The 15,036-nt window shown below is 40.5% G+C and overlaps 2 protein-coding genes across 2 annotated transcripts; one reads left to right on the forward strand and one right to left on the reverse strand.

The window, feature by feature from the left end:
- Nucleotides 1-3,033: 3,033 nt before the first annotated feature.
- chrc1 (Chromatin accessibility complex protein 1) lies at nt 3,034-7,633 on the reverse strand. Its single transcript, NM_001146628.1, is given in 3 exon segments — nt 3,034-4,180; nt 4,499-4,622; nt 7,465-7,633. Coding segments are annotated over 3 exon segments (357 nt in total). The 5' UTR covers nt 7,618-7,633; the 3' UTR covers nt 3,034-4,100.
- A 2,437-nt stretch (nt 7,634-10,070) lies between these two features.
- On the forward strand, nt 10,071-12,038 carry LOC106570476 (GATA zinc finger domain-containing protein 1). Its single transcript, XM_014142864.2, has 5 exons — nt 10,071-10,491; nt 10,668-10,790; nt 10,894-10,953; nt 11,087-11,270; nt 11,437-12,038. Exons 1-5 carry the CDS (start codon nt 10,312-10,314, stop codon nt 11,625-11,627), a joined length of 738 nt encoding a protein of 245 aa, XP_013998339.1. The 5' UTR covers nt 10,071-10,311; the 3' UTR covers nt 11,628-12,038.
- The last annotated feature ends 2,998 nt before the right edge of the window (nt 12,039-15,036 follow it).

Consider the following 15,036-nt stretch of genomic DNA (forward strand, 5'->3'; position numbering starts at 1 on the left):
TGTAAAAGGAAAAATGTATTTAAAAAGATTATTTCATTCATTCAGATCTAGGATGTGTTATTTTAGTGTTCCCTTTATTTTTTTGAGCAGTGTATTTTGATTTGTGTTGAAATGACATGGAAACAACGTTGATTCAGCCAGTTTTTGCTCAGTGGGACCATGCCAAACATTGCTATTATAAACCGGTGGTTAGAGCCCTGAATGCTGATTGGCTGAAAGCTGTGGTATATTAGACCGTATACCATGGGTATAACAAACAAATGCAATTTGCTGTTCTAATTATGTTGGTAACAAGTTTATAATAGCAATAAGGCACCTCTGGGGTTTGGGGTATATGGCCAATATACCACGGCTAAGGGCTGTATCCAGGCACTCTGTTGCGTTGTGCCTAAGAACAGCCCTATGCCGTGGTATATTGGCCATATACTACACCACCTCGGGCCTTATTGCTTAATTAGACCACCCTACTAGCACACAGAAAGAATACACAGGAAAATGTAGGTGAGAGTTCTTGAAGAACAGATAAAAGTTACTGGGAACTTAATGCAATATCCAAAACAAAGAGTCCTGTGGTTTGGAAATGGGCTCATGTTTTCCTGGATGAATGATTCAGTGCTGGCCTTGTTTGTTTCTAGCTGCACTTATTAGGCCTATATAAATAATGATGCCCTTTACGTTACTCCTCAGCCCAGCAGCCTCACTTGCCAGGCTAATAGAAACACGGCTGGGGAACAAGACTGGTACAGTTCCATTGTGGTGTAGTTGCTCCAGGGTAGAACAACGAGCTGAGTTCTGCCTGTCCTGTTTCCTCCTGGCGCCCGGCGCGGGCGGGACCAGGATAGTAGTAGGCTTGTTCTAGGCTTTGCTCCTAGAGGGAATATCCAAGCAGTCATATTAATGCCCTTTTACCAGTGGTGTAAATAAACTAAGTAAAAGTACTTTGAAGTACCTCTAAAGTTGTTTTTTGGGGTATCTGTACTTTGTTTTTCACTTATCTTCACTCCACTACATTCCTAAATAAAATGTGCTTTTTACTCCCATACATTTCCTCTGACACCCAAAAGTACTCGTGACATTTCAAATGCTTAGCAGGACAGCAAAATGGTCCAATTCATGGACTTATCAAGAGAACGTGCTGTCATCACTACTGTCACTGATCTGGCAGACTCACTAAATTATGTCTGGCTATCTGTAAATTAAAACAAATATTGTGCTGTTTGGCTTGCATTTTAAATTAAACATTTACACATACTTTTAGAATTTTACTAAAGTAGCATTTTACTGGGTGACATTCACTTTTACATGAGGCATTTTCTATTAAGGTATCTTTACTTTTACTCAAGTATGACAATTGGGTACTTTTCCACCGTGATTGTTATTTTATTATAGGGAAGGTAATACTATTGAGAAATGAAATGGTTGTAGAAGTTAGTTGATCAAAGGTGATTGAGTGAACTTCCTCTATGGGCTTGTGCAAGCAGAGTAGGGGAGTAAGAGAACAAAGAGGAAAGGTAATATTGAGCTTTCTGCTCCAAACCAGCATTGTTGAATTCCTAGCGTATGAAGTCATGTATGATCAGCCACTAGTCAAGTTTTAATGCCACCTGCTCAAGTACAATGGAATGTCATTCTTGCAAGCTCTAAACCCAAGAGTGCAGCAATCAATATAGTATAGAAGCTGTTCAGGAGTCTGCTGGTGGCAAACTTGATGAACCGGTCCCGCTTGCCGTGCAGAAGCAGAGAGAACAGTTTATGTTCAGGACCTGTCACACGGAGGAGAGGGGTCCAAAAACAGAGCAGAAACGGTTATCCAGATGTCACCAGAATAATTGCAAATTTTCTACATCTTCAGTCCTCCCCACATCTTTCTAGTATGATACAGCTTGAACCAATCCCACTGGTAACCTCTCAGATGTAAATATTTAGGAGTTCCATGAGTGCATCGTTGTGCAAAAGGATTGTTGGACTAGGAACCCGTTTTTAAGGGTTATAAGAACCTTTTGTGATTGATGTGTTTCTAGTATAAAGGAGCACATTGCCAACACAAAGGACTCCATCATCCCTCCTAGAGAAACAGTTATCTAGCCTAGAGTGGTCTTTATATCATGCAACTCCGACTTGAAAAACAAGTGGCACAGCGAATATGTTCTTCAGGCTTTTTACATTGAATACCATGTAATATATTCCACTAACAATGCTTGCAGATTCAGGGTGCACTTTCTTTGTATATGTACTGTATTCTTTGCCTTTTATTCCTCCACAGCATCATGTATTTTAATCACATGTACCTAAAATCCAAACTGTATGCAAAGCCTACAGCATCAGGGGTATTTTGATGGCAATAAAATCTGTTTATTCTCCCAGGCTTCAGACCTGTACCATAAAGAGATGTTTTATTGAATGAAGTACAGCTGTGTGTGAGACACTCCGTGTATGGCATAACATTGTTGCAGAGGCGAAAACTTTATCTACAGTATTTCAACACAAATAGGTAATGATGAATAGTCTGTGTAGCATGAAGAGGATTTAATTTATTAATAAAACTAAACTATGGTACAAAAACATAGAAACGGCAAGTCTCATTAGTTAGGTGGGATCGAAATTGCTGTTTTTCACTCTTGTAGAAAAAATATATTCATAGCTGTTAAACTGTCCAGTGTTTCCTGGTTTCTATTAAATATGAGTGATTGTTTTCCTTCCAACATTTTTTATGTAATGGTTATCAAGTTAAGTACCCTAACAACAGAATGGTGCAAGTAGATTGGCCAGCTCATCCTCCTGAAGATGATATCATCCACTGAGGAAATGGAAACCCCCAAAAAATGTTGACTTCTGTTTGAGATACAATAGGAGAATCTCAATTGCATACTTCTCAAAACCCATTGGAGAAGGTTAGAGAGGCGGGACCTCTGGCTTTCACATCCAATGGAATTTGAGAAGGAGGCGAAAAGAGAGGATGTCAGGAGTATGCAATTGAGTTTGAGGTGGGGGATTTTTTCTTCAATTTATGCTTTGGCCACAAATATGAGTATTGGATGAGTCAACAACATTTATTTGGGTATGAGTTAACAGAATATGATGAAGTTGTGTTTTAATTGGACAGTTAGGCTACTTAGTTCAGTGCATTCTTGAGACAGCACATTACAGGACCTTGCTTTGTAGTTTGACACAAAGACACACAGTAGCATATTTAGACTTTGATTCAATAAATGTAGTAAGTCAGTATGACGATTTCACATGAAAAACCTACAAATATGGCAATGCCCACTGTAGCATAACTTACATTGCAATTGGAGAGGAGCTGTTACAAAACAAAAAAATAAGAGAAGATTTAAATAAGTGCTGCCTGCAGCCACCCAGGACTGAAAGTACTTATGAGTAGTATAGAAAATAGATCACACTAAACACAGCAAAAATCTAAAGTCTGTATATTCCTTAGTCACATACCCCATTCAAATGCTGTAAGAAATCAGTTTGCATGTTTATATTTCTGAAGATTTCATTGGGTATATGAATAAAAGGAATAAAAGACCATTAGCAAAGACTGTGCATAGGTGTTCCTCTTTATAAAAGGCTACAACCAATGCGGCAAATGTATTTCGACCTGAGAACGGCGTTGCTTGTATGGAAGACATTGTTGAAAAAAAGCACCTGATCTGTTCACCCTTTGCTTCAAAGTCTCCTGTAAAACATAATGCCCAAAACAAATGAAAGCCCTCATCACTGTGCACTATTTGCATCAGCTGGTATCAAAACCTGGGGGAGTACAGAAATGTTTCTCTTTGGCAGCAGGTTATTGCTGTGGCGGGGGGGGGAATCATGGTCAACATATAATTATGATTTTAACGCTTTATCTGTAGTAATTTCACATACTGATTCTTTCTGACCCAAAACTGGATGCTCAGCATGCGGATGACTAGGCAACTTAAATTGTAGTAAACATAATATGCTCTAGTAAATCTCAGAGATCAAGATGTAGGCCTACACAATGCCATTGAATGGAAGTGGTATGAATGTGGTCTACTTCAGGAATGAGCTGGAGAAAAATATTCAGACTCCATGCTAGCAACACAACCACTGTTGCTTCAAGGGGTTTTGCTTCAATTGTCTGCTTCCTCAATTGGATTTTCTTCTAGAAGCTTCAGGTAATCCCGAACCAAGATCTTCTTTGGTAGGATATCTGCAAACGGTATACGGAACAGATACAAATATGAGCTTTTTCAGTGTCATGATCGCCCATGTTCATTCAGAGAGAAGAGAAGGACAGTCAACTGGTGGTGACGAATGTATTAAATAACATTTCATTCAAAAAAAATGTTTTGTCAAATCACCAACCCATCCCTTATGGGATTAATTGACAAACATTACAATAATTTACTATGGTAATTAAATTATAATTATTCCAGTGTTCTCTGCATTGCGCATCACATAAAGAGTGAATTTATTTTGTAAAAATCAATACATAATAGTAAAGAAGGTTCTGTGAGAGAGTTCTTACCCGTGAGAAACTGAAAAGTCTCTTTCTCCTCAACAGTATTGGCCAGATCACTGTACAAGAGGGTCTGGTCTTTCCCTGATCCATTGTTGAATGAGGACAGAGCTAGATGCTGAACAAACAGTTCCTAGAAGAGAGATGAATCAACTTATTACATGGGACAGTTCCCCATCATTACCAGTGACACCATTAGGATGGAGGGCAGTCTTCTCTTTACAAGGCTCTGATGGAGGTTACACTACAGCCACGTAAAGTAAGTTGAGGGGCAAATCACATTTTATTGGTCACCTACACATATTATCACAAGTCTAGCGAAACGCTTTCTACCGCCAACAGTGCAGTAATATACCCAACAATACACGAAAATCCCCAAAATGTCATTAAAAAATATTAGAAAGAGCAACGTCAGAGTCTGGAATATAAATACAGTTGAAGAAGTCAGAAGTTTACATACACTTAGGTTGGCATCATTAAAACTCTTTTTTCAACCACTCCACAAATGGCTTGTTAACTTACTATATTTTTTGAAAGTCGGTTAGGACATCTGTGTGCATGACAAGTAATTTTTCCAACAATTGTTTACAGACAGATTATTTCACTGAATCACAATTCCAGTGGATCAGAAGTTTACATACACTAAGTTGACTGTGCCTTTAAACAGCTTGGAAAATTCCAGAAAATAGTGTCATGGCTTTAGAAGCTTCTGATAGGCTAATTGTCATAATGAGTCAATTGGAGGTGTACCTGTGGATGTATTTCAAGGCCTACCTTCAAACTCAGTGCCTCTTTGCTTGATATCATAGGAACATCAAAAGAAATCAGCCAAGACCTCAGAAAAATAATTGTAGACCTCCACAAGTCTGGTTCATCTTTGGGAGCAATTTCCAAACGCCTGAAGGTACCACGTTCATCTGTACAAACAATAGTACGCAAGTATAAACACCATGGGACCACGCAGCCGTCATACCGCTCAGGAAGGAGACGTGTTCTGTCTCCTAGAGATTAACGTACTTTGGTGCGAAAAGTGCAAATCAATCCCAGAACAGCAGCAAAGGACATTGTGAAGATGCTGGAGGAAACAGATACAAAAGTATCTATATCCACAGTAAAATGAGTCCTATATCGACATAGCCTGAAATGCCACTCAGCAAGGAAGATGCCACTACTCCAAAACCGCCATAAAAAAGCCAGACTCCGGTTTGCAACTGCACATGGGGACAAAGATTGTACTTTTTGGAGAAATGTCCTCTGGTCTGATGAAACAAAAATAGAACTGTTTGGCCATAATGACCATCGTTATGTTTGGAGGAAAAAGGGGGATGCTCGCAAGCCGAAGAACACCATCCCAACCGTGAAGCACAGGGGTGGCAGCATCATGTTGCGGGGGTGCTTTGCTGCAGGAGGGACTGGTGCACTTCACAAAATAGATGGCATCATAAGGCAGGAAAATGCGGATATATTGAAGCAACATCTCAAGACGTCAGTCAGGAAGTAAAAGCTTGGCCACATATGGACAACAAAGTCAAGGAATTGGAGTGGCCATCACAAAGCCCTGACCTCAATCCCATAGAAAATTTGTGGGCAGAACTGAAAAAGCGTGTGCGAGCAAGGAGGCCTACAAACCTGACTCAGTTACACCAGCTCTGTCAGGAGGAATGGGCCAAAATTCACCCAACTTATTGTGGGAAGCTTGTGGAAGGCAACCCAAAACATTTGACCCAAGTTCAACACTAATTGAGTGTATGTAAATTTCTGACCCACTGGAATTGTGATCCAGTGAATTATAAGTGAAATGATCTGTCTAAACAAATGTTGGAAAAATTACTTGTGTTATGCACAAAGATGTCTTAACCGACTTGCCAAAACTATAGTTTGTTAACAAGAAATGTATGGGGTGGTTGAAAAACGAGTTTTAATGACTCCAATTAAGTGTAGGTAAACTTCCGACTTTAACTGTATGTCAGGAGTAGTGCAGTATTATCATAAGGATATGTATACTTGGAATACAGATGAGGAATGGAGGGAAAAAGAGGCAGAGGAGGTCTAGTCTAGTCAGTGGCAGTAATGCAACATATTTTGGCTGCCAACCGTGGTTAAGCCTCATCGAAGAAGAGATAGAAGCTGTTTTTCAGTCTACACATCCTACATGGTAGAAAATACTTAAAATTGTATTTAACTAGGCAAGTCAGTATTAACAATGACAGCCTACCCCAGACGACGCTGGGCCAATCACCGTCAGATGTGATACAGCCTGGATTCGAACTAGGGACTGTAGTGACGCCTCTTGCACTGAGATGCAGTGCCTTAGACCCCTGCGCCACTTGGGAGTCCAGACTAAAACGTTTGTGTATAACAGCCACTGTGGCCGGTAGATACAGGCAGTGTTGCTGCGCTAGGTGGGATATATTTGACGTTAGAATTCAGATCGTTGTGCATGACCAGATACGAAACAAAAACGGGAGAAATACTTTGAAAACCTGCAGCATTTATTTTGGTATAAATCACAACGTACCTATACTTAAACGCTCGCACTCAGAGCCCTGAGTGTGACCACCCCGCAAACATAGCTAGTGAATTAGACATTCTTACTCGCCAATGACAAAATCTACCCGGATTTGGCGGGTGTTAATTTTAGGCCCTGCATTCATTACGGGATAACTGTACATCCTATTTTGAAGTTAAAGCCAAATATATTTCCACTTTATGTGCAACAGTAATGTCACTTCGGGGTGAACGTTAGTTAGCTAACTGTTACAGCCATTCAGTGTTAGTTACCTACCTTGACAAGTACAGTGTTCTTCGAGATTAAAGTTACAATTTATGAATGTAGATAGTTAGTACTGTCTGTATATGTATACATTCATTTCAGACCTTACTGCAAAATTACCTTGTAGGCCTAGCTAATACGTACCATTAGCTAGCTAGCATAGCTAAACCAATAAACAAACTGCCGATTGAACTAAACTTACTGTTGCTTTGGTGGTGAGGAGAAGAGCCTCTTGGTTGATGCTTGAGACGTCGGGAGAACTTTTCATGATCAGTTTCACGCGAGTCATTGGAAGAGAGATGCCTTTGCTGTTAGATGCATGATTCACTTTCTCTTCCACGTTGTTGCCCGACATCTTGATAAGTCTGTTTCTCAGTAGTAAGGGCACACCGTTGATAAACACTTGCGAAGAGCGGAAGTACCCCACTCCTTTTAGAGCAGTGACGTGGGCGTGGTTAGTTTTTTTTTCTTCTTCCATTTCCCCACAAATCTTTAACAAGTATTATTATTATATTTAAAAAAACTTTTTTATTTATTATGAACACAACAAATACAAAAAAAAACAGAAATATACAAACAAGAGTACAAAACCTAACAAACAGGGGTATTACATATCAAGATTCCTTTTCAATTTGTTAAATACTTTTATGGTGCGTATTGCTTTTTTGTTTTTACATTTACTGATCGTTTCAAAATAATATTTCAATTATATCTTAAATAATGTGAAAAGGGGTTTGTTCTCTGCCCACTTCATTTTATGGACGAAGAATCGTCCATGAAAGATAAACAAATTAACAATGAAAGTTAAATCAGGGTCCATATCATTTGGTTCAAAATACAACATAATATCAGTCTTTCAAATTAACATTAATAGTTGTTTCTTTTAAAATAAAATCTTCTAACTCACACCAAAATCTTTTGACAAAAGAGCAGTCCAAAAATAAATGGTCAAGAGTCTCTGGGTCACAATCACAAAATACACATTTGTTATCAATAGCTATTTTAAATCTGTGTATAATAAAGGTCTTTACAGGGTAGATTCTATGAATGAGTTTGTATGATACTTCTTTCACCTTATTAGATATACAATATTTACCAGACAACAACGAAACTTTGTTCCAGTTCACTTGTCCTAGGGCTGCATTCCAGTACATTTTAGCAGAGGGAAAAGTAACATATTGGCATAGTTTCCTTATATACATCTTTATCAAGTATCTCTACCAGTAGAGCAGGGTTCCCCAACTTACGGCGCGCGGGTAAAATCTGGCCCACCAGAAATATTATTTGCCCCCCCAAATATATATATTTTTTCATTAAATAAATAATAAACAAATTATTATTTAAAAAATCAAGGACTCGAGATGCAAAAACTCCCAAATGCAATGTCTCAAGAAGGAAGTTACTCTCCCTAAATAAGGCTAAAGTTGCATTTTAACTTATTTCATCAGGAGAGAGAATGCAGGAGACAGTCATATAATAAAGGAGGCAGCGAACCATTTTGTGGTGCTGAAAGGTAAAGCTGCAACTGCAGCTGGTTCCTGTCATGAGTCTATATTGCGTTCATAGAGGAAAATGAGGACTTGATGTTAGTACATCAAATGCAAGTTTCTTTATTGTGCTGTATTCCTCTGAGCATTCCATCCAAAACGCACACAAAGATTCGGAGTGCATCCCTGAGATGTCTGGATGTCTGGAATTCAATCAGCTGAGTTTGAATTGCGGTCTCATCCAGCGAGGGTATCGTTTTCTTAGCAAGGGAGGAGACTTCTACACCTGGGCGGACTGTGAAAGGTTTACGTACAAACGCAATGGTATCCTTGGGCATGCTGTAGTCTTCAAATCTGGTGGAGAAGTTGTCATTTGTAAATTGAAATCTTCCATCACCTCTATGTCAATGCTGCGACCTGGTCCATCTGCCTGTCGTTTCTTCAGTGTGCTGAAGTGCAGTAGCCTTCCAGATGACAAGTCCAAATCGAACAGCTCAAGCTTCCTAGTGAAGGCCTCACATTTTTCCACCATGTCCACGACTGTTTTCCCTCTTCCTTGTAACTGGAGATTTAACCCGTTTAAGTTTAAGTGAGAATATGCCATGGTTAGATTTATAATGACGTCTCAGATTGAATTATTAGTAAACAGCGATATTTTCATTGCAAATAAGACACACTGGCTTGGCATTGGGAAAATATGGTAAGATGAACGCATATCTCTGTACATTCTTCCCTGAAACTACAATTTTCATTATCCACCTTTCTTTTGATACGTTTTGAGAGCGACATTTTCTGTTGCTATCAATATGATTGTTCTGAACAGAACGAATGTTGACGTTACAAAAGTAGTGTAGCCTACAGTAGACCTGTTTTCCCCCACCAATCAACCTACAGAGAATTAGACAAAATAATATTTGAATAGAGACATGGTGATTTTATGAGCGTAATCAGACCGAAAAAATGATGATGTTATTGTCACTGAATTTATTATGTACTAATCGGATTTGTTAAACATGTTCAATTTGTAGTGTTGGCCAATTCATTGTGCTAATATCATATGCTAATTAGGTTCTGACCGACCCGCCGATATTAGCTCAGAAAAGATTTGGGCCGAGGCCAAACATAGTTGACGAACCCTCAACAGTATGTACTCCTGTTTAAGAAAAATATGATTGTTGTTGTTTTTTTGCTTCCCTTTTGCTAAGAAGTAGCTGATAGATAGTTTATAAGCCTGCCTGTTAGATAAATATAATACCTAGATATAAGGCTGTCGATACACGCCACCACAGTAGGTGGAGCATTACACTTGGCTTAGTGCGGCCCACACTAGCTAGCTGAACTTGAAAGAAGAAGACATTTTTACAGACTGGTTAGCTAGCTGTCTGGGCTAAATCGATGTAGCCATTTGTGTTGTTCCTTTAGATCTAGCTTAGTGCTGGTTGTATTTGCATGCTGTAGCTGTTTGTCTAAGTCCGTCCGTAAAGAGCGGATTTGTTGTTGTTGCTGATGTTGTTAGCCAGCCTCTGCGTTCATTTCGCTGGCCTACATTTTTTTCTATCAAGATGCCGCTGGGTTTGAAACCATGTTGCGCTGTCTGCAAAACAAACTCATCGTCTATGTGGAAAAAGGGAAACCAAGGAGAGATTCTGTGCAATAACTGTACGGGGAAGAGCACCAGCAGTGGAGCATCTGGACCCTCTGCGTCCTCCAACACACAGCAGAATAATGGCGGGGGCAAGCAGGTTTGCGCATATAAAATATACATAGGCCTGCACTGCACTGCGCTCCCCTTAGTGGCTGTACCTCCATACTGTTCTACTTCCAAAGCAAAGCAGAGATCAATCATATAGGCATGTGTGATCCACATTGTCATCCTGATGGAGATGTAATACTGGTATTTGACACATCTTGCCCACAGTCTAAACAAGAGATCCACAGGAGATCAGCACGGTTGAGGAGCACCAAGTACAAAACCCCTGCTACCGAAAAAAAGGTCTCTACCAAAGGAAAAGGAAGAAGACACATCTTCAAACTAAGAAATGTCAGTACCATTGGTTCAATACACAGGAACTCTGTTGTCTTTGTGTTGGATTGTCAGACAATTGTTCTAATTGAAGCGCTTCAAAATGTGATTTCTTCCACAGCCAATCAAAGCACCAGAATCTGTTTCCACTATCATCACATCAGAATCAGTCTTTTATAAGGTACAGTATGTTTACTTTTTTTTAAATCATTCAGTACTGTATGTTAGCAAACATAAACATATCTGTTTATATATTGTATGCCACAGATCTGTTTAACTGTCAGCAATAGTTATCATCTTTTGTCATTGTGCAGGGTGTGTATTATCAGATAGGAGATGTCATCAAAGTTACAGATGAGGATGATGGGAGGCCATACTATGCACAGATCAGAGGTTTTGTCCAGGACCAATACTGTGAGAAGAGTGCAGCCTTGACTTGGTTGATACCAACCCAGGCCAGTCCTAAGGACCTGTTTGATCCTGCCACTTACATTGTTGGTGAGTGATGATTGAATTTACGTCACATTTTTGAAAGTTACATTTGAGAATACAGAAATAAGTTATGTCTCTTTGCACATTGTGTAAATGTGAGTAATGTCACAGTAGACTCAAAGACCACAACTAGCCGATAATGTTTCTGTTACTGATTATCTGACTTCTATAGGTCCAGAGGAGGATTTTCCCAGGAAGATGGAGTACCTGGAGTTTGTGTGCCACGCCCCCTCGGAGTACTTCAAGTCCAGGAGCTGTCCTTTCCCCACCATTCCTATCCGTCCAGAGAAAGGCTACATCTGGACCCATATTGGACCCACGCCGGCCATCGCTATCAAAGAATCTTTTGGCAACAGCAATTAGCTGCTGGGCCATTTACCATGAAGATATGAACTTTGTCTGTTAGCTTGCTAACGGACGCATGTACATTTTTGTAATATAATGGAGACAAGTTTTAGACTGTATAAGACACATTATTAGTCTTTGAATGTGGAAACTGTGGATGTTTACAAACCAATCTAAATGTAGCATCTTGAACAGTACGATAACTACCCATGAAATGATCATCCAGAGATGACACCGTCAGACATGGGATTGACTTTTATATTCAGTAATGTGGAAAATACATTTTCAAAAGTTTTGTCTACTAGAATGCTTTTAAAACAACCAACTTAATTTTCTTTAGACATCTGTGTCATTCATGTGAAGTGTTTAACGAATATTAGATCGAGACCAACTAACATTTTTAAATAAAGAACATTTATTTAGAAATAAGCTGTTAATAGCTTCCAAGTTATATCCCTTTGAGTATATTTTTGAGACACTGTGAGACCTTTATGATCATTTACCCCCCCACAAATCTCCAATCTTTTTTATAAAAAAAAACAAAATCCCCCTTGATTTCACAGTACATTGTCAACATTGAGCTGCATGTGAATGTGAAACCTATCATTATCTTTGAGGTCATTTCAGCTAATCAGTGAAGCCAAATGGCTGTTAAAAGTGTTTTCAGCCTGTGTTGTGGTGTGTGCTGGGAGTTTTACTGTATCCCGCATCCACATGTGTAGAAGAAGACGGGTAGGACAGCTGGCTGTCCATGGACAGCCTCATGGCTGCATGATGCATATCCCCCTGCTGGAACAGGTGAGGGGATGCTGTGTTCGAGTTGAGGACATGAGCCCTAGGACCATGCCTCAGGACTACCAGGCCTGATGACTCCTGGCTGCCCACAGTCCACCTGGTCTTGCTGCTGCTCAAGTTTTAACTGTTCTGCCTGTGGCTATAGAACCCTGACATGTTCACCGGATGTGCTACCTTGTCCTGGACGTGCTGTTTTCGACTGACTCTACCGCACCTTCTGTCTCGACCTCTAAATGCTCGGTTATGAAAAGCCAACTGACATTTACTCCTGAGGTACTGACCTTTTGCACCCTCTACAACCAGTGTGATTATTATTTGACCCTACTGGTCATCTATGAACATCTTGAAGAACAACCTGGCCTTAATGGCCATGTACTCTGAAAGGTCCTCTTCCGGCACAGCCAGAAGAGGACTGGTCACCCCTCCGAGCCTGGTTCCTCTCTAGGTTTCTTCCTAGGCTCCTGCCTTTCTAGGAAGTTGTTCCTAGCCACCGTGCTTCTACATCTGCATTTCTTGCTGTTTGGTGTTTTAGGGTGGGTTTTTGTATAAGCACTGGCTGTGCCGGAAGAGGACTGGCCACCCCTCAGAGCCTGGTTCCTCTCTAGGTTTCTTCCTAGGCTCCTCCCTTTCTAGGAAGTTCTTCCTAGCCACCGTTCTTCTACATCTGCATTGCTTGCTGTTTGGGGTTTTAGGGTGGGTTTTTGTATAAGCACTTTGTGCCATCTGCTGATGTAAAAAGGGCTTTATAAATACATTGGATTTGATGAGCCTGACACACAACTGACATTAGTAACAGAACAGTGAATAAAAGTTATAGACAACTCCAGGAAGAGTCATTGAATCTATTGAGCACCCATAAGGCTCTGATCAAAATTAGTGCACTATATGGGGAATAGTGCCATGTCCACTGCCTTCTTACCTTCTCCAGGGTGATGAGGGTGGACAGTATGTCTCCAGTATGGCCGGTGGCAATATCATTATTCAATATTTTGTCCTGGAGGGTTGCAGTCATATGGTTCCTCATCATCACCTCTTGCTGTACGTTGAACGACAGGCTGTGCACCTCCTCCACTATACTGTGGATAAACACATGCACGTGGTCTGAAATATACCTACAGTTCTTCCACTGTCCAAAGAGAGAAATAAGATTTTATTTAATTGAAGACACTATCTTTATAAGGTAAACATGTTGGGCTTTCATTGAATTCAGAGAAATAGTGATTGAAAAATGTATAATTTCTTGGTATCACAATAACTCAGAATCAGTTACTGTGATGGACGAAGAAAAAAAATAGGGGTTTCAATAGCTTCTCGCTAAAACAAACAGAGGCTTTCGTTACACTACACTACTACTCATCTGGCGCCGGGTCATGTTGTCCTGGTCACCACCTCTGCCCTGGTCCGTCAGGACTCCCGTATCTTCCGGTATAGTCTGTGGGAGAATGAAGGGGTTGAGGAGTGAGTTTGGTGTGGTATGTAGGGAGAGAGGACTTAATACACAGGCTGGTAATATGTGATTGAAAACAACGAAAGAGGAGTGGTCGTATTGATGATTTTGAAAGGCAGCTTGTAGTAATAATCAGTATACAACAATGTGGAAGACACAAAATTCATCACACAACTCCCACCCCCCTCTGTCATCAACAACAGAGCCTTGGTATGAATAACACTAACGTGACTCGTTAGAGTTCTTGTCGTCGTAGTCGACCATCTATACCTCCAGGTTGGTGGTTACCACGGCGACGAGGAGATTGGTGAAAATGAAGAAGTAGAGACGGTCCGTACATCAGCCCCTCATAACTACTGTGCAGACAGAAAGGACAACTCTTACCACATTGGGACAAAATACATAGAAATATGTCAACAATATATTGGTATTTTCACAAAAGCTTTTTCACTCTATTGCGACATTTTAAGCCCCATTTGATTAATAACATAATCTCTTCTTGCTTTTCAAAATCTTTATCCAAGGACCCATACTGTCTGAACTGGATAGAGGAAATGTAGTCTTTATCCAAGGACTCATACTGTATGAACTGGATAAGGGGAAATGTAGGGCCTTGTGTCTCTTACTCCACAAACTCCCTGTAGATGGCCATCCATCCGTCCTAGGGATGCAGAAGAAGAGGGTGTAAAGGGCCAAAGACAGGTCGCCAAAGGCTGATGGGACAGCAGCACTGAACAGGGTCAAGCCAAACACTGCAAACACCTGACAGACACAGACAGGACATCAACAGAGACATCAGACACAAACACAGGGGACCACTGAGCAGATGTCCCACCATCACAAAAACAGGGGACCACTGAGCAGATGTCCCACCATCACAAACACAGGGGACCACTGAGCAGATGTCCCACCATCACAAACACAGGGGACCACTGAGCAGATGTCCCACCATCACAAACACAGGGGACCACTGAGCAGATGTCCCACCATCACAAACACAGGGGACCACTGAGCAGATGTCCCACCATCACAAACACAGGGACCACAAATGGATTCTATTTCTATGGTCTCTATATCACTCCTTGAAACATCACACACTCATCTTGGGCCATAGCAACAAACCAACACAACAAATAGTAACAGAGGAAAGACCAGGGGCATTAACGTATAGTTGACAGTTCTAAC

This window comes from Salmo salar, chromosome ssa14 (assembly GCF_905237065.1).
Source record: "Salmo salar chromosome ssa14, Ssal_v3.1, whole genome shotgun sequence".
NCBI classification, from domain to species: domain Eukaryota; kingdom Metazoa; phylum Chordata; class Actinopteri; order Salmoniformes; family Salmonidae; genus Salmo; species Salmo salar.

Coding starts and splice junctions, on each gene's coding strand:
- LOC106570476 (XM_014142864.2), top strand. CDS start 10,312: ATGCCGCTGGGTTTGAAACCATGTTGCGCTGTCTGCAAAACAAACTCA. Junction 10,492..10,667: donor ATAATGGCGGGGGCAAGCAG/GTTTGCGCATAT, acceptor TCTTGCCCACAG/TCTAAACAAGAGATCCACAG. Junction 10,791..10,893: donor ACATCTTCAAACTAAGAAAT/GTCAGTACCATT, acceptor TTTCTTCCACAG/CCAATCAAAGCACCAGAATC.